General features: G+C 43.3%; 1 protein-coding gene across 5 annotated transcripts in view; it reads left to right on the top strand.

Annotated features, from left to right (window-relative positions):
- Window positions 1-1,521: 1,521 nt before the first annotated feature.
- Acsl1 (acyl-CoA synthetase long chain family member 1) overlaps window positions 1,522-22,964 on the top strand; it is a 59,530-nt gene continuing 38,087 nt past the window's right edge. Inside the window, exons 1-2 of one of the 5 annotated variants that reach the window (XM_076853694.1) lie at window positions 1,522-1,657; window positions 19,585-19,811. In XM_076853694.1, coding sequence (XP_076709809.1) covers window positions 19,617-19,811 — 195 coding nt within the window. In that variant the 5' untranslated portion in view covers window positions 1,522-1,657; window positions 19,585-19,616. Of the gene's footprint in view, window positions 1,658-2,966; window positions 3,108-15,124; window positions 15,354-17,822; window positions 17,913-19,584; window positions 19,812-22,964 lie in introns of those variants that run through there. The other 4 variants (XM_076853697.2, XM_076853696.1, XM_076853695.2 and 1 more) reach the window with 4 other exon arrangements.

Here is a 22,964-nt window from a genome sequence, read left to right as displayed (position 1 = left end):
GAATGATGATAGCACCATCTCATAGGGTTATGATGAAGATAGGGTCATGCATGTGCAGTGTCTGATATTTGGCATCCAATAAGGGGTATGTTATTGAAGTGGCACCCCCTTTCTCCACAGAAAACCCCTCTTCACCATGGCTGATTTTAGGACTGTAAGAAAAAGAGTGCAATGATGATAAGCTTCCTATTTTCATGTCACCCTTTACTTGGCCACTGGCCAAGAAGATACCAGCACTCCAGGTGCTGGACACCCCCTTACTAGTTTTTCACAAACGTATCCAGTAGAGTACTTTGAAGAAATGTGCAAACAAGGCCTCTGGCCTTGAGCTGGGCTTCACAGAGATGTCTACATTTTTAAGATAAGTTACAAATGAGCCCATGGTAACAGCTGGCAGGGGGAGGAAAGAAAGGGGAGATGAAGCTCTCCCCTTCTCAGGTGTTGTCCTTGAAGAGTTAACTTGTCCAGAACAGTGAAAGAAAAAGCTGCTTTTGTGTGAACTTCTACAGACTGTGAACTTCTGAGCCCCTCCTCTTACATGCTGGGTATAAAATTCTGAAACTCCCTGAACTCAGGGTTCAGGGGATTGATTGATTACAGCAAAGGCGGTACCCTCTGAACCTGGCTGCAGCCAAATAAAACTGTTTCCTGCTATCTTCGGTGCCTGGCCTCCTTTGTCCCTACAACATTATCACCAGAGGCCTTTATTTTAACAATAATTCTTCTCTCGGCCCTCAAATTCAAAGCAGTACTAGACCTCTGCCCAATGCTTGGTGCAAACACCACTGTAACTGGACAACTCTTAGAGCTTAAAGATACTGGCAGGCCTCAGGAACTAAGAGGAAAAGTAACTTTTGAGATGTGAGCCTGAAAACAATTGCGTTGGTGTCTGAAAATCCCTCAAAGTTCATCCCATAGAATCCCTCAAAACTGCATGGCAAGGACTCAGCAGGTGAATGTGATGCTTCAGCAATGCCTAATCTCTTTTGCTCTAACTATCCTGGGGCCTGAATTGTCCAGGGTTGCTTCATGTCTAGGACATTGCGGAAGTCCACACAGGTCTTCCCTGCCAGGGACTGTGGCGAAACTCAGGGTGGGGACGGTGGTGAAATCCTGCTAAAAGGGGTCGCGTAAGTCTGTGCCAAAGAAAAACGGAAAGGGAAACTCTTTGACCACCAGACATCCGCAGAGCAGAACCCCGGGGACCTGGCAAGAAGTCAGTGGGGCAGGTGGCTGAGCTTGCAAGGTGCAAAAAGACGTCTCCCACCTCCAGGCATCGCAGACTCGCAGTCTCCGGGCCTTTGGGGCTGGGGCACTAGGATTTACCCTTTGCCCTTCCTCAGACTCGTTGTGAAACCGGAGGGCAGTTCGGGTGACTTCAGCCGCTCTCGCCCGCCACCCGCTAGCAACGCACGCGCCCAGCGGGGGGGCGGGGCCTGCTGGGCGGGGCCCGGAGGATGGGGCAGGGCTTGCAAGGTGGGGCGGGGCGGGCGCGGCACGCGCACTTACAGCCGCCTCGATCGGCCGCGGCAGTCGAGGGGGCGCAGCCAGTGGGCAGTGGCGGCGGTGACTCTTTAAATAGCACCAGGACCCGGCGCGGGGCTGGGAGTGGACTGCAGTGACAGCCGCCGGCGGAGCGGCCCGGCTAGCGGAGGAGGTGAGTGCGCCCGCCGCGCGGAGTCGCAGCTGCTCCCGCTGCGGCGCGGGGTCTCGGCGGAGGCACGGGGCTGAGGCTGCACCGCGGGGCCGATCCTCCTCAGAGGCGGTGCGCGGCGGGGGCGCGAGAACAGCTCGCCGCTCCGGGAGACGTTCCTCTTTCCGGTCTCTGCTCTGCGGCCTCGCTTCCCAGGGCAGCCCGAGCTCCCAGGCCGCCCCTCTCGCCGCTGCTTCCTGTGCTGGAGCCCGCGTTGCCGGCTCGCCGCTTCCCGCTGGTGGCGCGGGCGCGGGGCTGGTGCACCGCGTATCCGGGGGACGCGTGCCGCAGGACCGGCCCCTGGTTGGCGTGGCGGCGGGGACCGGCCCGGCCCACAGTAGGAGGCCCAGCCCAGGTGCGTGGAGGTGGCCCTACCCGATCCGGGACCGTGTTCTCTCGGCCGCAGGCATCCCTCGTGCCCCAGGGGCAGGGTCTGTAGGGCGCGCTCAGACCCCGCTCGGAGCTAGACTGGACCGGTGCCCGGGTGTGATGATGGCCCCTGCGCGGAACGCTCGCTGAAGGGTCAGAGGCAGCACCAAAAGCAGGTTGCCATATGTAGAAATTCTCGCGGTGTCTCCAGAGGAGCGTTCATAGCCCCTGCACATAGCCGTGATAGAATCATTGATTTAAGGCACTCTGGCCTTTTTTTTTTTTTTTTCTTTAAATTAAGGCAACAAAGATGGTCTCTATCACTTTGTATCGTAGAGGGCCAGCTTTGGTAGATGACTTGAAAGAAGGCGTGGATTAGAATCTAGAGACAGACTCCAACTAATCAGCGTTGAATGTCAGGGCTTGCAAACCCTATCCCCACTCCACCCAAGCTCAAGGTTCTGGAGCCTAATTAAGAATAGCCATTATAAAAGTGCCCTTCAAGTGCCCTGGTTAAGACTTTTAAGCTGCATCTTGATGCATTAATATCCAAAATACTCCAACTATCAATCAGTACCATTTAGTTATTGACCTTTGATTAATGTGAGAGAAACTGGTTAAATTGCAGTTTCTGACACACCTTTCACAACTTAACCTGTGATTATTCCAAAGAAACCAAGTGTTGACTTAACACAAACAAGCAAAAAATCTACCAAAAATTTCTTTCAGGTGGACGTTGCCCAGAACTTACTTTGAGCTAATGATCTGCAATGCCATGGGCTTGAGAAGGTTGAACTAAAAGGAACCCATCATTTTGGAGCAAGAAAGGGCAGGATGATACAGTGGAAAACACAGGACCAGGTCTTGGGAGACATTTCTTCTTGTTTTGGCTCAATTGGGAAAATCCTTTCCTACCCTGAAACCAACTCCTCATTTATGAAAAGACTGAATTAGACTAAAATTGCATGAAAGAGCTAAAATTTATGACTGGAAAAGGGAAAATCTTTCAAAATAGTATAACTTATACCTCTCCTCTCAAAATAAGGTATGCATATTAAAAACTTCTGTTTTCTAAATTTACTGTAAATATAGAAGATTAAAAACATCACCCTTCCCTTATAATTATAAGCATTTTGACATGTTTCCTTCCTGTCTCTGTTATTCATATTTTGGCAGGATTTTTATTATTATTGTAGGCAGCCTGACTCAAAAGAAATCTCTGGGATTTTTAATTTTTGACATTTAAGAAGTGATATGTGACAAATGTAGGTAGGGAAAGGCCATCTATTTATACCATAATGGTACAGTTTTCATAGCTACCTCTTTGCTTCTGAATCAAGTTAGGGATAACTCAAAATGTATCAGCATGCCACAGTGTTTTACTTTGCGTCTAAGTCTTCCAACATCTTTATTTTTGATGTGACAGTGTTGTGAAATATGGCTGTGTGTCTAGGGGAGGAGCCTGGGAAAAGATCGGGTTCATTTATAGCTGGAGATTTCTCCTCTCTCCTAGATTTCCTCTCTGGAAAGGGCAAGTCTGTAGGAATACTAGTAATTTCTAAGTTTATATTCATAACTTCAAAGGAGCATTAGTTTCCAAGATCAGTTGAAGTTATTGAGCAACCTTGCATTTTAAAACAGATATCCATTATTCCTTTGCATTCACTGTGTCTTCTAACCAAACTCTGTTATGTTAGAATCCATTAGTAATGTTTTATGGACAGTCTTGTTTGGATGATGGAGTGTGCTTGTCTCCTGTGCAGTATGCTCCTCTCCTGTGTGACAAAATAGAAAAGAATTTCCTTTAAGGCAGTTGAAAGCTTGCTCTCCAACAGGCAGAGGTCAGTCAGGAGATGAATTAAGGTTTCACAATTTTTATTGAAGGTTGTCAGTCCAGCTTAAACAGACACATGAGGGTCATTAAAATATGCTTGACACTTTTGCGTGAAGAGTAATTTTCAGTGAACAAAGCTTCAGTGATCTGAAGCTGCCCATGGTTGAGTACATGTTAGTTCTTCCAGGGGCTTCTGAGAACTTTAAAGCCCTGAAGTAGCAACTGAATGTTGTGAACTAGAAGGCAGAGGCAGTTTTACCAGTGTTTGTAACAGCAGCTCTGAGACTGTTGTGTCTATAAGATGCTGAATGTCAACTCCTAAGAAATTTTAGTTTGTTTAATCCTAGGGTGATATGTAATGGCAGAAGAGATAGTCATGGCAGAGTGGGTTATGTTAATTTCCCCAAGCTCTTGATATCCTGTCATGTACAAGTTCTTAACAGTATTCAGTCAGTTGTAACCTTAGAGGAATCAAGAAGTGGGGGATGAAATCAGATGGCTTCTTCCTTGATGTGTGGCTGCCTAAAAGGATGTCACCCTTGGACAGAAACTCACCTGGAGGTAGGAAAAGACTCTGTGCCCCTGTGACATCTGCCTCCAAATGTATTTGCTGATTTCTAAATCTATGATTTCAAAACTGGTGGCCTGGGTAATTTCTTCAAGAATTATTTGCTGGTCCTCAAGTTTTAAATAAACACTTTGAAATTTATCTAAAGCCATTTGCCCTCCCCAGTTGTACTTATTTATTTTTTATTATTATAAAAGCAATGGATGCTTATGATAGAAATTTGGGGAAGTAAAAAAATAAATAAAAGATCTTCTAGAGATGAAGTACTATTATAACATTTGGTGTATTTTCTCTTGTTTTTTTTTTTTCCTTAACAATTTTTTTTTAAACTTAAAGCAAAGCATACATTGTTAATCAAAGATAAAAATTTTGGCAATTTAATTTTAATTACCAAAGTTACATTGTGAACTCTTCCCTCATGTTGTTATGTACTATTTTTAAAAAATGAGTTTCAAAGATGACAGCATTGTATACTTTATGGAATATGCTTTAATTTATTTACTTCTCCTTGCTGGGTATTGAGGAAAAGCTATTTATTTCAAGGCAGTTTACCAAGATTTGTTAGTTTTTTTTAAAAAAAATTAAATCAGGTTCTGCTTTAAATCTCTTGAAATTGACAATGATTTGAAAATTGTTTTTATTAATGTGGGTTTCAATGGACTTTTGGGTTCTAATGAAAAACTGTTGAAATAAGGTTTTCATGGTTTGGAAAGATAAATTGAAAGGAGTTGGGGCAACAGAGTAGGAGATGTGGGTTGCCTTTTAGACCGTTTCCTCATTCTGAGTGGGATGTATGGTGAATGTCTTATCTGTCTATTTGCACATTTTTGTCTGCTGTAGAAATTGGCACTTTCCCCTGAGGTTTGTTGTGGAAGAAATACCCATATCCTTATAAAAACCCTTATAAGTCAGAAAACCCTTATATGTCATCAAGAGAAAGTTGCAGCAGGGACTGGTTTCTCTCTCAAGGCACAACTGTCAACTGTGAAACAGGGCTCTGGCAGCCACAAGAGTGGTGGCCGCAGCCAGAACAGGGCCAAGGCTCAGGGATCACGGGGGTGACAGATAGCAGCTCACAGGTCAAGGCACTGTTCTTGGTGCTTCAGGTATGTAAACTCATTAGTCCCCCAATGACCTTATGAGGTAGGTCCTACTCTTTCTTATCCATACTTTACAAAAGTTAAAAGAACAGGTGCAGAGGTTAAGTTGACTATTCCAGGATTTGAACCTAGACAGTCTGACTTCAGGGCCTGTGCCCTGGTTGCTTGGCTTTGCTGACCCTCAAGAGCTAGAAGGATTCCTGGTGCGGCAGAGGCTGGAAAGTTCCAAGTTATTCAGCTGGTGGCAAAGCAGGACTGTGCTGAATCTCCTTTTTCTATATCATTGCTCCTTATTTTTTTCTCCATCTTGTTTACAATCTGCCATGAATTTTCCCTTTGTGCCACCACAGTGCTGAAAGAGACAACAAATTTTGATTCAGCTTGGTTCGGTGCTTGATGATATCATTTGCTTTTTAGAGAATTAAAGTGTAAATGGCTTTGTCTGCCCTTGAACTTGGTCTTGGAAGCCTGGAAAAGAGTCAGGACACATGATTAATGCATCAGGTGTACCAGGGGAAAAGAGCACATTCCAGGTGCGCACAGGAACCCAGGCTTACCACAGATGGTGGAATAATGCTCGCTGTGTAGGAGGTTGGCCTCTCTGTGAAAACATAGGTTTGCTTTCTGCTGCATTTCTTTGGGCCCTTTTACCGGAAACAGACTTCTCCACATGTTCTAGATCATATCGAAAACTTGTCATAGACAAGAGAATTGTGAATTTTGGGGGCTCAAAGGGCACAGTAGCATCACTAGTGATTATGAATCTGTTTTTCCCAGTGAAATTTTAGGTGGGACTTCAAGTTGTGAAATAAATAAAAACAGATCTGCTGTGGTTGAAATGGGGAGGCTGAGTATGGGCGGGATCGCAGATCACACAGATATGGTTGTATCTTCTGTTCTCCCTTGCTGCCTTGGAGGCTCTGCAGAGCAACCCCAAGCTCTGAAGCAGCCCAACTCACTCATCTTTTCGATGCAGTAACTGTGGTGCAGGGAGAAGAGGTGACTCAGCCAAGGTTACACAACCTGTCTTTGCCTCTGGCCATGACACACACAGGAGTTTTGTTCCTGGGCCCTTTGCCTATTTGAGGAATGGCTGGCCCTCACTGCTGTCCTTGACTTATGTTCTGAAATCCCATCAAGTCAGCAGGTTCTGCTTATTCTAGCCCATTCTCTGTACAATATTGCCCCAAACCGACACACTATTGCCGGGTCACTCTGAAGACAGTGCTCATCTAGTCTGGAGCCTGTCACCTCTGGGTTAGACAATGAAAGCCTTTAGTTAAACGTGGCAGGAGGAACAGTGACTACTTTTTCTGGAGCAGAGGTCTGGTTGTATCCCTTTTGAGCAGAACTGTTAGGGCCCTTCTCTGTAAGGCCCCACGTCTTTATTTCCTGGGACTTTCTACAGCTTGGCTTCAACCTGCTATTTGCCCTACCTTTACCAAATCGTTGTGTACTGTGATTTATAGAAAATAAGCTGGTGGCACAGGGCTGTGCCCCAAGACTGTATGTGAACTGTCTCAATGCCCCAGTGGCCGTCCTGTGTCCTGGTAGGGTCTCTGGGTAGGATCTGAAGTTGTGGAGTATCCAGAACAGACCCCCCTGTGTGTCTACCTTGGCCCATCTGGAATGCCATTCCTCATCCTAACCCTATTCCTCAGAACCCTGCTCTTTAGAGTCACTCCTGGAGTAACTCTGCCCTTTCTCACACTCCATCACTCACTGTTACCTGAGGCTCAATGACATTCATTCAGCCGGAAGGCATCAGCAGCCTTGCAGGTGGAGAAGATGTTGCATTATTCCCATGCTAGTTAGAAAACTGCTGCTGCCCCAGGGAGCTCCACCCCTAATTCAGAAACCAAAGGACTCATCCACTGCCAAACAGAGCTTCTGGTCTGAGCAGTGGCCTGAGTCTTTTCTGACTGGTTAATGTCTGGCCATATTGGTTATTAAATATTTTGAATAGCATCCCTGTCTCTATCCTTCATGTGCCTTTTCCTGTGTGTGTATCTTGCTTCTTCACATAGGCACCCCAGCCACACTCTTAAGACTTGAGCATGCAGGAGACCTAGTCATTGTCATTTCTGTGTTTTCAGAACTTTTAACATAGCACCTTAGTGCTCTTAAGTATGTCATATTATCTGATGTTTGATTGAGACTAGGAAACATTCAGAGAGCCCCGTAGAAATGGCTCCTGACAAGAATATATGTTCTTGTCATCTAATGTTGCAGGTTTGTCTATTCTGTTTTATGCATAGCTTAGATCTTATAGTTAAGATCAAGGAATTGAAAAATCTCAAGACCAAAACCTGTGTCTTCATGGGTGTAAACTTTGGGCTTAGGGGTACCTCTGAGGGATTTCATTCTGTTTTGTTTTACTTATGTTAGAAGCAGGTGACTGTGAGCTTTGAAGGATGTGGGAGGAGAGATTAGTGTCAAATTCTAGATAATCTTACATAACTGTACTATAGTCTTCATTTACCTGGTATTTCTATTTTAAAACTGTACCACGTTTCTGTGCCACTAGTGAAATGGTCAAATAGATCTTTGTTCTTTCTGTAGAACAGTCGTGCACATTGTGCCTAGGTGTTCCAGCATGTGCAGTGGGTGGGGACCTAGTCTGCTCAGCAGTCCAGCCCCGCATCTCATGAAGAATGGAACAGAAGTCCAGAGGGTGTGGCTGAGCAGCCCCGCCTCATAGGTTACCTGTAACGTTGCACCGGTCTGTTTTCCTCTCCTTTTTCTCTTGCTGGTGATGGCAAGACTTCTCTAGAACTCAGGAAAGGTGAGGATCCTTGGCCTTTGGGGTAGGGTCTGAAACTGGGGGTATCCAGGACAGACCTCCTCAGATGAGGCTAGATCTTGAGTCCAATGTGGCCCCCATGGCTTAGATTCTCCTTCCACCACAACGGCCAGCCCAGTCCATTTGGCTTCTTAAATATGACCTGTGACAGTCACCAGCAGTGCTTGACCTCTCCAGCATGTCTCTTTTGGTCACACTGGATGGGATGTTGAATCTTTGTCTTCCTCCTGCATATGAGTTTCTTTTGACAGACTCTGTGGTTCTGCTTCTCAAATGTGGCAAGCCCTGCAGTTAGCTGTTTTGTATATTGTCACTCATAGGAGGAAACTGACAGTGACTCCAGCCGGGCAGGTGATCAGCAGAGGCCACAAGGAGTGCACAGCACACTGTCGGACATTTCTCAGAATGGGGAAATGTTCACCCTGTGGGGACAGCTAGACCATCTATTAGGGTACAGGATGGAAATACTAGAACTTTCATAGGTATTTATTTATTTTTTTTTGCCTTTATTTGAATTCTTATTTGTTTTACAATGTTCAGAAAATATTTATGGACTATACATGTGTATAGATTATGAAAATCATTTAAATTAGGGACATACTTATTTATTACTAATTGGATGATAACATTAACAGTAGTCATTGGATTATAACTATTAACAGTAGTTATTACAAGCTTAGAGAAACAGAGAGTTAACTCTACCACTGGCATGGCAAGAGACTTCTGAATGCCAGTTTTAAAAAGAAGATGACTCAATGTGCCAGTTGAAGGGGAATAGAAACTGAAACTCCTCTCTAAAACTAGGTTGTGATCCATGTTAGAATGGGTCTCTGACTTCAGAAGAAAAACTTAACAATGCAGAAGCCTCAATAAGATTGGTTCTCTTTCTCTCTCTCTCTCTCTGTCTCTCTCTCTCTCTCTCTCTCTCTCTCTCTCTCTCTCTCTCTCTCTCTCTCTCTGTCTCTCTCACACATCTCCCAAGGCTGGAGCTGTGCTTGACATATAGTGGGTACTCAGTGAATATGTCCAAATGGAATATATGGACCTTTTTCTTGCTTGACGATTAAGTATCAATTTGAATTGACTGTTTCAAGTCAGTGATTAAGTTGGTCTCCTTTGTTTAAACTTTTGGGCAGTTGAGAGGATACAGTATATGTGCCAGTCATACTGTTGCACAAATGATTTCCTGAACTGTAAAGTCATAGAACTGTTGAAACCTCAGAAGTGTCATCTGGATGACAGGATGTTTGAGACTACTTTTAAAAAGTTTTTTTAAACATGGATAAAATGAAACAGTATTAGCAAAATGTTGATTATGATTGAATGAGAAGCTTGGGTAATGGAGATATGGTAGTTTTATTACACTTTGTCTACCATTGAATAAGACTTGGAACTTTTCAGAATAAAAATTGAAACAAAGCATAAAAGGAATATAGAGACCTGAAGCTAATGTCACCTACTCAAAGGAGGTCATGACCAAATAGGACAATCTCCTGTCCTCTTCTCCTCCCTCTCCTCTGTCTGCTCTCTGAGTGTCATTATTCTATAATTTTAGACAACTTATTAGATTTGTTTTGTTTTTAACCTCCCCGGAGCCAGTCACTGCTTCTGATGGTTACCTGAAAGCTCAGTGTAATTTTAACTCATGTTCTGTGGTATCAAACAATACCTCTCTTGTGCCTCCCCATACAATGAGCAAAATCTTGCTCAAACTTTTCTGTTGCACCTGTTGTCCCGTGTTCTTTAAATGCCCTGTTGAGTCCTGAAGAACCTCACCATATACCAACATTTTGTAGATTTCATTTGCTTCTGCTTTTTACCCGTAAAGTCCCGAGTTTTCAATTCTGTGAATATTTCAACAAAACTGACACAGGTGCATTAAAAGTAAGTTGGAAATCATAATCTAAGGCTTATATATATTATATTGATATTGTGATAATTATCATGTCATAATATAATTATATTCTTATTATAATAATTGAATTATATTATACAGCATACAATTATATTACATAGTATATGCCATATTTAAGTTTTTAATAGGTGTTCCATATCTGGGACAATGGGACAGAATGGGTTAAAGGAACCGCAGTTACCTGTTGAAATCTGTAAACACTGAAAAGTGACTTCTCCAACTTTGAGAGTAGCTGGATTTTTTGAGTAGAAATCGGTCTTTGTGTCTGTCTGCTTCTCACCCTGTTCTGCTACGCCATTTCTCTAGTTCATCGGTCACTCTGAAACCTTGATCTATTTTAAGAGGCGTCAGTAACTCTACCCAACCTTGTGTCCTGTTCAGCCTCCTTATCCAGGTCATGGTATTTGATAGCTGCGACCTCTGGGAGCTGCTGGGCCGTGTGGGTTCCTTGAGGACAAGGACTGGGTGTATTTTCCATCTCCCACACTGGCCTGGGATCCAGCAAGGACCTGGAGGGATATATAAGCTGTATACCCCTGTATCGACAAACGTGTTGACCTGGCCTCTGCCTAAGGAAGCTGGCTTCCCCTGCCCACTTCCAGGCTCCCAGCATGGTCTAGCCTTTGAGGGTGTCTCCCCACCCCCACCTATCTCTGCCTGTTTAGATTTGGCCTGGTTCCACCCTTAGCTCTGAGCCCTCCTCCTGACCTCCAGCCCATACACAGTGTCTTCTCCCTTCTCCAGGGAGCACCCCAGCCCCCAGCATTTACTTCTGAGGTTATCACCCCCATCTTATTTGGGTGGGCTTGCTCTTGCGGGTGTGTTTGTCTTCATTGGTTCCCTAAACTTGCTGAAGGTAGAGAAAACACTGGCAATGCTTTATCTTCATGCTGATGGCCTTCTGTGTGCAAGGGACTACCGAGAGTTCTCTAATCTCCTACAATTTTCAGGGGATTGTTTGTGTATTTGGAGTGAGATCTTTTACCTGGTCAGTAGCTGAGCCAGGGCCCAACACAGAACAGAAGGTGAGAGCTTAGATATGTGTTTTCTGGGAGGAGTTTATATCCCATCTGTCATTCTTTAACAAGGACAGGTTACCACCCTAAATCCTTCGTGGAGCAGGTGGGAAATACAGGCCCCCTCCTTTTCTAGCTCGTCGGTGAACTTCCCTGTCTTGCCATGATATTTAGGCAGAAATCAGTGTTAAAACAGTATTTGAAGACAAATGGAAGAAACTTCCTTCTCTTAGGAATTTTTTGAATGGAAGCTTTCCCTTATAAGTGCATCTCATTGAAATTTAACCTTGTGGTCCTGCACAGTCTTTCACATGACTTGAATATCTTCATCAGGCATGTCCAAACGATAATTGTCATTTTCCCAGGTGGACATCCATGATAGTCTTCTTTGTGTCTATGTGTTGAGAGGAGGGAGGAGAGCTATATGGTTTGTGTAGTTATTTATTGCTCTGGAGCATGTTGGGCAAGTCTTGTTGTCAGCATTCCTTACATCTGGGAGAGCCACCCACCCAGCATTCTCAGTGTTTTGGAAGCAGCCTCCTCTCCAGAGCCCTCACAAGGCCCTCCAGCTCCTGTGCTAGAAGAAACCTGGCCTTGCTCACTGGCTTGGAGCAAAACTCACTCAGACTTGGCCACCCCTGGTGTGGCTCTCTGGGCTTGAGTTCTTTTGGCATTTGGTTTTCTACCTAAGAAAGGTGCTAGTGGGAGCTCTTCCCCTCCCTGTGGAAAGCCTTGATTCCTTTTAAGCTGATCAGCGGTCATGTGACTAAATGTGTGTCTGAATGTCTTCCAAGGGGAAGAGAGGACCTTGCCCCTTAGTATTGACAGAGTTCTTGGAATGGCATTACATGTAAGTGAAACATAAAACATCACGGTACAGGGACAAGAGAATATTTTTATGCAGACTTTTAATCATTGTCTTGCTAGCTGCCCCTGCCCCCACCCATTACCCAGGAAATGCTATTCACTCCCTTCTAGTACATGGACTCCCAGCAACTCTGGGGGGTGGGAGGGGGTAGAGGAAGGGAATGCAGTTTGGGAATGTTTTGAAGGCCCCCTTCCTCTTTGGAGAATCACTCTTCAATAAATAACATCCTCCAGGGGCTTAGGGTAGAGAAATGATCAGAATCACAGAGGGCCATTCACGACTCAGTAAATATTCCTCAAGTATCTGTTTGGGGCTAGGCACTATGTTAAGGCCAATGGCCAGAGGAGAAAGAGAAACAGCTAGAGTTACTAAGCATCACCCACCATAAGCACAAAACAGGAGGTGCTAAGTACCGTACAAGAGATGTAAATAAAGTGTTGCTAGAATTCAGAAGAAGGACTAATTACTTCTCCCTGAGGGAAGCCAATAAGAATTTGTTAAAACCATGGCCTCTGCCCTATTTGGCTTGGATTCAGACATTACAAAAAGAATCAGGGAAGGAGGATTGTAGGTGAAGGGGGCATTGGGGGAGAGGGAAATGCACAACAGCCAGGTTTGGGGGTAGACCTTCTTGAGGAAGGATCATGGGGGCACCAGGGACAGGGGAGCAGAGGTAGAGCAGAGGCATATGGGCATTGGTACTGACCCCTGTAGGTATGTTGTCTGGGAGCCCGCCTGCCTGGAGGAGTGCGATATTACAGACCCTTACTTCTTGCACATGAAGGAAGGCCCGTAAAAGTCGGACTGGTAGCTCACAAACCAACTTCCAGTCTACCCCTTTCCATTTTCTAAGACTGTACCCATCCTTTGAAGACCAGCTAGTCTTGTACCCCTCCAGGCAGCTGTGGTGGAAAGTGAATGCGCCTTGGGTTTCTTTTGCATTTACTGCTACCTTGTTGGTTTTTGTTTTTGTTTTTTTACTCAAAAACCCCTTTGTGTATGTCTCTGTGTTAAATATTTTACTTTCAAGCTTCAGGAATGGGTCTGCCAATTTTCCTCAGTTTGTACTCATATCTAGATGTGAAATAATTCTTAGACTCCAATATAAGAGAAGGGTTCCCCCAAATACTTTATCAGTCTTAATATTAAAGTCTTAGCATGCCCTATAATGTGAGAGCTTTGTTGTCAGCCACTTTCCAAACGGCCTCAGATAGAGAAAGCTGCTTGTCCTGAAACCATATTGGCCAATCCTAGTCTTGGGTCCTTGTAAAGGTTAAAAAAAAAAAAAAAAAAAAAATCACTGAACTTGACCCTTCTTAAGACAAAGAAATTTAAAACTACTTGGGCAACTAGTTCTTGGTATTTGAACTTACAAAGGCCAGAGTTAGATATTGTTATAAAACCCTTTTTTAAAAAAAAAAAAAATCAGTTGAAACAATGAAGCATGAGATTTAGTTATATAAATGTGGATCTATAGGACAAAATTCTTTACTGTTCTATTTAAATAAGTTCTTGTGATCTGAGAGAATTTTTTCAGTAGTAGGTACGTGCATAATTTTGGAAAATGCTTCAGCTTAATTAAATGAAAGGGAAATATGTGATGGCATCACACAGAAAACGATTAGATGCCTCAGAAAATGGCTTTAAAGATACCTAAGACCTTGTTTGAATGTGCATGTTTAAAGAATTTGAGTAAAATATTAATGGAATGTGAATCTTTTAAAAAACAGTATTTTCAAAGTAATTTGTCAGATGACTTAAATATATATGGAGTTGGATGAATATGGAAATAAGGAAATATTTGTCTATTTCATCTACATCTCAAAATTTTTCTTTTCAAATTGGACATGTCACACTTGGGATTTTTTATTTTGGCAGTGGCACACATAATAGTTGTTACCTGTGGCCAATCTGAATGGGCAAGGTATGGCCCTGACCTTATTGGTTAAAAAATAATATTGCAGGGGCTGGGGTGGTGATTCAGTGGTAGAGCGCTCACCTAGCACTTGTGAGGCACTGGGTTCGATCCTCAGCACCAGATAAAAATAAATAAACAAAATAAAGATATTGCATCCATGTATAACTAATGAAATGTTAAAAAGAAAAAAATAGTATTGCATTATGCTTGCTTTTGAAAGTATTGTGTCCCATTCTTTCTCTGATGGCTTTAGGAGGGATGGGAGGAAAGTGGTGTAAGTGTTAGAGTATTCAGATTCAGCTTGACTTAAGAGTTCATGAAATCAAGTTTGTAAAAACAGGGCCACCTTTGTTTGCTTTGTTCCTCCATTTTTAATCTTCATGGAAATTGAATTAATCCATTGAATCCCTTTAATGAAAATTAAAAACCCACTGGTTTAAAGTTTATTGTACTTAGTTGAGAAGAAAAGCCTCAAGGCCATGGATGGCAATAAGTAATTCTCTGTGGAACTACAGGCTTATTTCTACAAGCTTATTTGTGCCTGGGATCCCAAAGTTACCCAAATGGTCTTTGTCCTCCTTCTACCAAGGGCAGCAGTGCCACAGCATGGGGAGGGTTTGGACAGCAACCTCTGCCTTCCTCTCTAACTGGGAGACGCAGGCGTCTCTCTGGAGCGGCTGGGCCTCCCTCTCTCTAGGGACAGCCTGACTGCTCTTTTGGTTCAGGAGGTGGTGGCTTAAGCAAATCTAGCTTTAGGTGATTTGCCAGCCAGGGTGAAGGAGCAAGAATCCAACAGTTCTGGAGTGGCAAATTGAAAGAACAGCAAATGGCCTGGCTGTTGCTCTCTTGTTCCTCTCAGAGGCCCGAGCTCTGCCCAGCTAGGGTCAAACAAAGGGGGTGCTTTCAGCCTTCTGTAAATAGCCTATTGTGCAGGGGAGGAGGTGGGGCAAGGAGTGGCAGTATCTTGCCAGCTTGGCTTGCTGCATTAAGGAAAGATGTCAGGATTTCTTAATTTGCCGCTGCTGGGGCAAGATTGCTATTTATGTGGGTTTATTTGAGGTCTGCTTTCTTAGTGAAATATTCATTCAAACTGCTGTTATTCAGCTTGATGAAAGTTTGAGGAACTTCAGAAGGAGAGAAACGTCCAGAGCACCTGTTTTTTTGTTTTTGTTTTTTTGAGTTTTTTGTTTTGGGGTGATTTTGTTTTGTTTTGTTTTTTGATTGTTTGTTTTTGGCTTATAAATGACAGGAAGAAAATAAAATGCTAATGTAAGTAAAAGTCTACCAGAATTACAGGAGGGGTGTGTGTGTGTGTGTGTGTGTGTGTGTGTGTGTGTGTGTGTATGAGTATGAGTGTAAATATACAAGTGTGTGCATGTGTGTCCTTAGAGAGTGATGCCCTTGTGAGTTACCTCTGGCTCTGAGTCTCTTTTTTCATCATACAAACTCTGTGGCTGGAGGTGAACCTTTGTGTACAGTGGGCTGAATACACATGTGGAGAGGCCAGGGTGACAGGATAAGTGCTGGCACTCATGTAAGACATTGGGAGTTTAGATGGATGTCCGATGTGAATCTCTAGACCATGGAGTGTTCCTACTGGAAGGACCCTGAGAACCTGTTCTCACGGTTTCTTAACTGGGGCTGTCTGAAGGGGGCTTGCAAGCCCTGCTTGTGAGGTGATCATGTGGGTGTTCGTGGTGGACAGGGTCAGTGGCCCAGCAAAAGTCAGGTATCACTTGTGTAGACTGGTCTCTGGCCTTGGTTTCCTCATCATCTTGTGCTATTGTGATGTTCCAGTAAGATGCTCCCTCTCTTTCTACTCATGTCTGTTTAAAGGCGTCCTCTGCTCTGGTTCTTTACACTGGGCTTGTGACAGATTTCCCTGATGATTGTTACGTCCCATGTCATTTCTGTAGTTTTAGACTTTCATTTTGAATTTCTTCATAGGCAATTCAAAAGACCCAGCTGAGCAAATCCACTTTTTGTAAGTGAGGGGAGAAGGATGTCCAAGAGTAGCTGTAGCAGGAGAAGCTAGCTGTCCGTAGCCTTGTGTGTTCACAACTTAGAAATACCAGCTTCCTAAGCCTTTAAGCCAGTTGAATCATATTCTTAGAAAATAGCAGCAACATGATTTATATGCTTGGGCTATAAACTTCTTTAGATGACGATATGGAAATTTGCTTTTGAAAGAATAAAAAAAAAAACTCCAACTAGAACACCATTGAAATGAGAACACAATCCATCCGTTAGTTTTAACCATTTATTAGCAAGTACGTGAATATTCCTTAGAGACTTGTTAAACCTCAGTCGTAAGGCATGGTGTTTATGATCACATATAGCACATCAGGGCTATTTATTGCCCCTCATTTTCTTTTTCTTAATAGCAGATGAATTGAAGGGGAAAGATTATGTTGTCCGTTTCATCCATGAGAGTTGTTTTTCACATGGATCAAAATGGGGTATTGTCTTAGTTCTTTATACATAGTTTTCCCATGTACAGTATTAACCAATTTGTTCATTGAAGTTGGTTTGCAGCTTGTTACCTGGCTGCCAGCTGAGCGGAATGGCTTAAAACCTCCAATAGCTTATCATGATCACCCGCTAAATGTAGGAATTTGACTGAATTTAAATGCTTAGCATTACAGATTAGCATCTAATAAAATATTCTTCCATGTGAGCCATTCAGTCTGCAGTTTTCTGAAGATTTTTTTTAAACTTTTTCTTCCCAGACTTATTAAACTTTCCTGTTGGTGTAGTGCAGACTGTAGCTTGGCTGCTGATGCTTAAAATGGACAAATTAATCTCCTGAGTATGACTGTCTTTGTGTGGAAGGGAATTGTTTGCTCTTCTCACTCATGGATGGGATTCTATTGAATAGCACCTGTGAATTCACATAATCTAGAATTTGTGGGGAATTACTGAAGAAACTTTGGGGGAAGAAGAGAGAAGGACCTGGGGTTGGTGGGGGGGGGTATAAGGGGTGAATAATTCCTTTTCAGATTGAAGTATTGAAGTGCTGCAGGGTGATGAAGACAACTGGAAGGTGGAATGATTTGAGGGCAGGGCAAGTTTGCACATTAGACTTGTAAAGTTGTTGTCATTATAGAGTTGCAATACTGTTTGGACAGTTTGCCTGGAAAGACCCTCCCTGATGCCAGGTGGACCTTGCTTGTTTAATTTTGTGTCTCCCCTACTAAATAGTCCATTGAAGGCCACACCCAGTCACTGGCACAGTTACCTCAGTACTCCTAGCCCAGTGCCTTACAACCTAGGTGCTCAGATGTGCACAGTGACAGGAGTAGCACAATTCCTATGAATTCATCTAGAATAAGTCTGTGCTGAGTGACCTCTTAGCAATCTGTTTCTTTCTGGGTATGTCTCATGTTGGTTAGACCAAGCACCCAACTTCCTATTTCATTCCAGTGGTTTTTAAAAAAATATATATGCCCATTGTCTCTTCTTGCTGGGAAGCTGAGCAGAAAGAAAACAGTGTCTGTTTGCAGAACTGGTACTGGCAGCAGCACTCACTGATGCCGGTCCCTGCCCATGGGTGGAGCAATGGGGTGACTCTGCTCCCAGCTCCTCATTGGCCCATCCTCCACCCCCTGTTCTCCTGAGAAGTCAAGTATGGATTTTGTCTGCTAGTTACCTTTAGCCCACTGGGCAGCAGTGTATGACTCGGCATGTGACTAGTGCCCTGAAAGACCTTGGCAGGCCGGGCAAGCGCCAGCTGAGTGCCTCCAGCCCCCGCTCCACCCCCAGCCTGCTGCCCTTTTCTGTTTCTGCAGTGGTATGTCACCTAGCAGTCAGCTGTTGGTGACACAGATGGTGAGTGGTTTTGTGAGTGCTGGAGCTTTCTCTCCAGAGTTTTGACCTGAAGACATTGGCTTATCTGTTCTTTCTCTTGTCATGTTAAGCCTTGACATTCCCTCTGTGTGTGTGTTGTGTGTATGTTGTGTTTGTGTGTGTGTGTGTGCATGCGCATACATGCATGCACATCTTATCCAGAGCCATAGTAGCCCAAGCATTATATTGGTTCCTGTGACGTTATTGGTCAGTAAAAGCAGCTTGATATTTTGCTACTCTTTGAAAAAAATATATATAATAGTATAGATTTGAATTTACATAGAAATTTCTATATTTAAGAGAAGAAAAATCTTTTCAGTCTTGTAACCTAGCTATTTAAGGAAATATATGGTAAGTAGCCCACAAGTACCATCTGAACTTAGAGTGCCAATGTGCACACTTATTGGAATTACCAAAGAAAAGGCTTCCAGCTCATTCACTATTATTTCCTTCCCTTTGCTGCCAATCTTCAGAATAGTTCTTCATCAACAGTTTTCTTACTAGAATTATTCTCATTTATTTATCGGTACTGCACATTTAGTTTTTAGACTATATATAAATTGTCTGTAACATTAAATTTGAGGCTTTGACATATATCAAGCTATTCATCTGATTTTCTTCTGTGTGTTTTGACTTCTTAAGTTTGCAAACTGTAGGCAAGCATCGTTTTTTTATCATCTGAGTAACTTACTGTTGTGTCTTCCGGACTAATCACAGACTATTGGTAGAGGAAATAATAGCAATATCTACCATTTATTGTGCGTTTTCTGGGGTATGGCATTATCCTAACCTGTTTATTTGAATCATTTAGTAGTTATGAAAGTCCAGTGAGATAGATATTATTTTTCACCTCCATTTATAGATTAAGGTACAGAGAGCTAATGTATTTTGTCCCAAATCATACAGCTAACAAGCTGGAGAGGCCAGATTTAATTCCAGAATCTTGGATCCTAAATATTAATCTATACTTTCTCTCAAATACTATATGATAATCTCTTTCTAGATTTCCAGTGTTTGGTGTAAAGTTTATGAACACCAATTTATTCATTTATTTTAGATATGATGTCCTGGGGAATATAAAAGAAAATGATCTAGTCAGAATAGCCATCTGTGGGTTTCCAGCATTTATATTCCACTTTTGTGGTGGGAAGAGTACCAGCAAGGTCAGAGACATTTTTGAAATTTGGATTGGTCTGTTTTACCAGTTGAGGAACTTGTTCTGAGACGTAGGTGGTTTGGGCTTGTCTGATCTTTGCATTAGTGTCCCCATTAGTCTTGATAAAGGGAGTGGAGTGTATTTGATTAGGTGGAAGAAAACAGAGATGTAATATCCCGGAAGAAAGTAGAAACTTGTGCCACTTATTTGAGCATCTTGTGGTAAGAATTCTTTATGAGTAAAATCTTTTTAGTGTGGTTAATAAAAGCAAGATAATGTATTTGTTTTCTTTCTTTTTTTTTTTTATTAAACACAAGATAATGGAGAAAGGGAACAGAAATGAATTCCTAAATTCTTTTTATAAAAATGAAATTTGACATCCAGGGAACGACCCGGACCATGGGCTATTAGACTGTGGGCTGAATGCCACAGCCTCTGGGGATTCTGGTGAGGCGTCCTTTCTCTCTGTAATGAATGTGACATTTTCTGTTCTGTCAGAATTCGACCTAGGGCACCACCAGCACAGGACCATGCAAGCCCACGAATTGTTCCGGTATTTTCGAATGCCAGAGCTGGTTGACATCCGGCAGTACGTGCGCACCCTTCCGACCAACACACTTATGGGCTTTGGAGCGTTTGCAGCCATCACAACTTTCTGGTACGCCACGAGGCCCAAAGCCCTGAAGCCACCATGTGACCTCTCCATGCAGTCAGTGGAAGTGCCGGTAAGTCACGGACCCAGCCTGCCTCCTGGGTTTTCTCTGCATTGCCCCCACTGGTTAAGGCCTTTGAAGGTGAAATATCAAAATCACAGTCACATTCCAATATGTGTTTGTGAGGACACTGTATAAACAGGAATGTGTTCAACAAACAGAGGTTCTTGGTATAGTAAAAAGAGAAGCCAAAATTCAGGGCACAGGGACAGAAGAGGTGTTCGTTGTTAGTCGGTCATCTCTCCACAGTTGCAGAAGAGCATTCCAGAGATCACACTGTGCTTCCAGCCTGGCTTGGGCTCTGTGTAGGCACGGAGAATTCTATAAGAGTAAAAAGACAGTCTCTGTCCCCAGGGGTATTACATTCCAGCAGGGGAGCGTCAAACAAATGTTCCAGGAAGGAGAACTTCACTTGTGTAACATCTGCTACTGGGAACTCATCCTCACACTGTTGAAAGGGACACTGGGATGTCACATAGCATAGGGCTAGCATGGGAACTTGTCAGAGTAACAGCTGCAGCATTTAGGATGGGACAAGAAGAAACAAGAGCATTCGAGAGACACCCAAGCTTGAATTATTGAGTGTCACAGTTGTATATGAGCAGGTCAAACTGAAGGTCATGCCCTCCCAGTTGTGAAAATTAAATCAGAACATATGCATTTAGGGGCTAATGGGTGGGAAGGTATAGGGAAACCTCAAGACCCCTTCAGGAAGATTCTTTCTTAGTGCTCCTGCTCTGCCTTCCTTGCCTTCTTCATTTCTTTCTAGGGTTCATTTAAAAAAAAACAAAAAAAAAACAAAAAACCATGAGGGGTTGAAAGGAAGAAGCAGCCAGGTTCTCAGTGGCACTCTGACTCCTTACCTACTCTTTGCTTTGTGGCCGCTCGCTTTCCTCTCCCTAGGTCAGAATCAATTTTCAGTGTTTATAACTTTCAACACATAGGCAGAAGGATGTTGTGAAACACAGGATCCCCTCACTTACTGCTTTTAGGTGTGGAGGTAGAATAAGAGGCCTTCCCCATTTTTTTCTCAGCTGAATGCCAAGGAGGAGCATATGTATCCTTCTGCAGAGAGTAACATTTTGTTATTAGTGAGTATTATTTTTTTTTGTTTTAGCCAAGTTTCTTAGATTCATCCATATGAAATTTTCATCTACCAACCCAATTTATGCCAGATCTATAGAAACATAGAATGAATGAACTACTGTAGAGAAAAGTTGGCTTTATATTTTATTCCTATTGAGAAGGTGAAGGTAGCTTAATATTTTACCTCTGCTAATTACATATGGATAAGGAGTAGAATTTAACTTTCCCTAAGAGGTTGGCAAGAGGTTTTAAGCATTCCTCGGTGGCACTGCCATCGCCGTGGCAAGGGTATTGGCACAGGGTAGACATTTCTAATTTAGCAATAAGTGTAGGAAATGCCCAATTCTTATTATGTGAGAAGTTGTAGGGGCATTTACAATGTGGTTTTTAAGTTCTAGCTTAGCATAAAGTCGTTGTGCCTTATTAAAATAATTATACAAGTTCTCTGTAGAACAATTCAAAACTCCAGAAAGAAAATTAAAATCTATAATTTTACTATCCGGTATACAGACTTCCTGTTTTTTTCTCCGTGGCTATAAAAATAGAGCTCTGATTTTCAGAATTCATAGGTCTTAGGAATAGATTCTGAACTTGCTTTACCTTTCAAAATATGTGTGTGTGTGTGTGTGTGTGTGTGTGGTGTTTACCAGTTATAGATGCTTTGATATATGTCATATGGATTTCTATGGCAGGGAAAGAAGAGCTTCATTCATTCATAAGGTAGTGGTGAAGATCCTGTTAATCTGGAACTATTTCAGGGACTGACGATCAGAACAAAATGCTGTTGCTTTGTTCCTGCTTTGAGAACCAGGAGCAGCGCCATTCACCAGCCCATTCCCATCTCACCGGGTTTTTATCACTCTCCTCTTCCCGTCAGCTTTGCATGCCTATGAAAACAAGAGGAGTCTGCACTTTTGGTTTGGCCGCTTCTCCTCACAGCCCACACTGGCTGTTTCCCAGCTCCACTTTTTTAAAGCAGCAGCACAGAGAATCTGTGTAAACTACACCTTTTAAATTTCCTCTGAATGAACGCTCAGGGCCGTAAAGAGGACGTCAGCGCTCATGCTGCAGATCCATACGGGAAAGGCAGTGAAGACCCACACTGTAGCCTACACAAGGCAGCAGGGCTTAGGACCAAGAGTCCAGAAGCCTTTCTTAAATTTTTGAGCATCATCTGGTTTTTTGAGCATACCCTGTCCCAAGAGTGCCATGCCTGTGTATTCTGTGGCAGCTCACCAACCTGCAGCAGTGACCTGAAGCCAGACTGTCCCTGCTGGCCAGTGAGGAGCACCATCCTCTGAAGTTTTGTGCTTACTGCTGCTCTGTAACTTTGAGCAGAGGATGGAAGCAATCTTTGTGGAGTTTATTTGTTTTAAAAACACTTTTTGTACTCGATGTACAAGGTTTTCTGTTTGTTTTGGTCCAGTTTGCTTGGTCAGATTAAGAGCCATGACCCCCTAGTGAAGATGCTCTCCCTGGTGCGCCTGGAAACCTTTTGGCATGGTTAGGGGTCAGACCTAGTGGCTTCACTTAAGGGAAGGACAAGAGTAGGTCGGAGCCAGAAAGGACTGGGGAGCTAGAGAGCCATGGCAGGGGTGGGCTGTCTCCTCTGCTGGACCAGACAGCCCTGGGCATGTTCCCCTGACTCTTGTGGCCTTCAGATCCCTCATCTGGAAAACAGAAGTGATGGCTTCTGCCCTCTTTCAGCAAGAAGACAGTGCAGATACGCAGTGTCTGCCTGGCCCACAATAAGTATTCAGGAAATGTTAGCTTTCTTCTTCCCTAAAAGTCTTCTCATTTCACACTCACATTTTATACATGAGAAAACTGAACCCAGAGAGATGAAGTTACGCCATAGAGTCAGTGGAAGATCTGGGACTCTGTTGGATTGCCTTCACTGTAGCAGTTTGAAAGCTGTGTAATATAAATAACTAGGGCTCAGGCAAGGGAAGATCCGAGAATAAGGAAAGTTTAGTTCAGTCCAGGTGAATCTGAAGACACAATTGGCTGGAGCCATGGAACAGGCCTCTCACTTGTGAAAACGTATAGGTCAGTGGGAAAAACGGCTTGGGACTTCCT

This window comes from Callospermophilus lateralis, chromosome 4 (genome assembly GCF_048772815.1).
Source record: "Callospermophilus lateralis isolate mCalLat2 chromosome 4, mCalLat2.hap1, whole genome shotgun sequence".
Lineage (NCBI taxonomy): Eukaryota > Metazoa > Chordata > Mammalia > Rodentia > Sciuridae > Callospermophilus > Callospermophilus lateralis.
The sequence above is the reverse complement of the archived record's forward strand: the minus strand, read 5'-3'. Positions and strand labels throughout refer to the sequence as shown.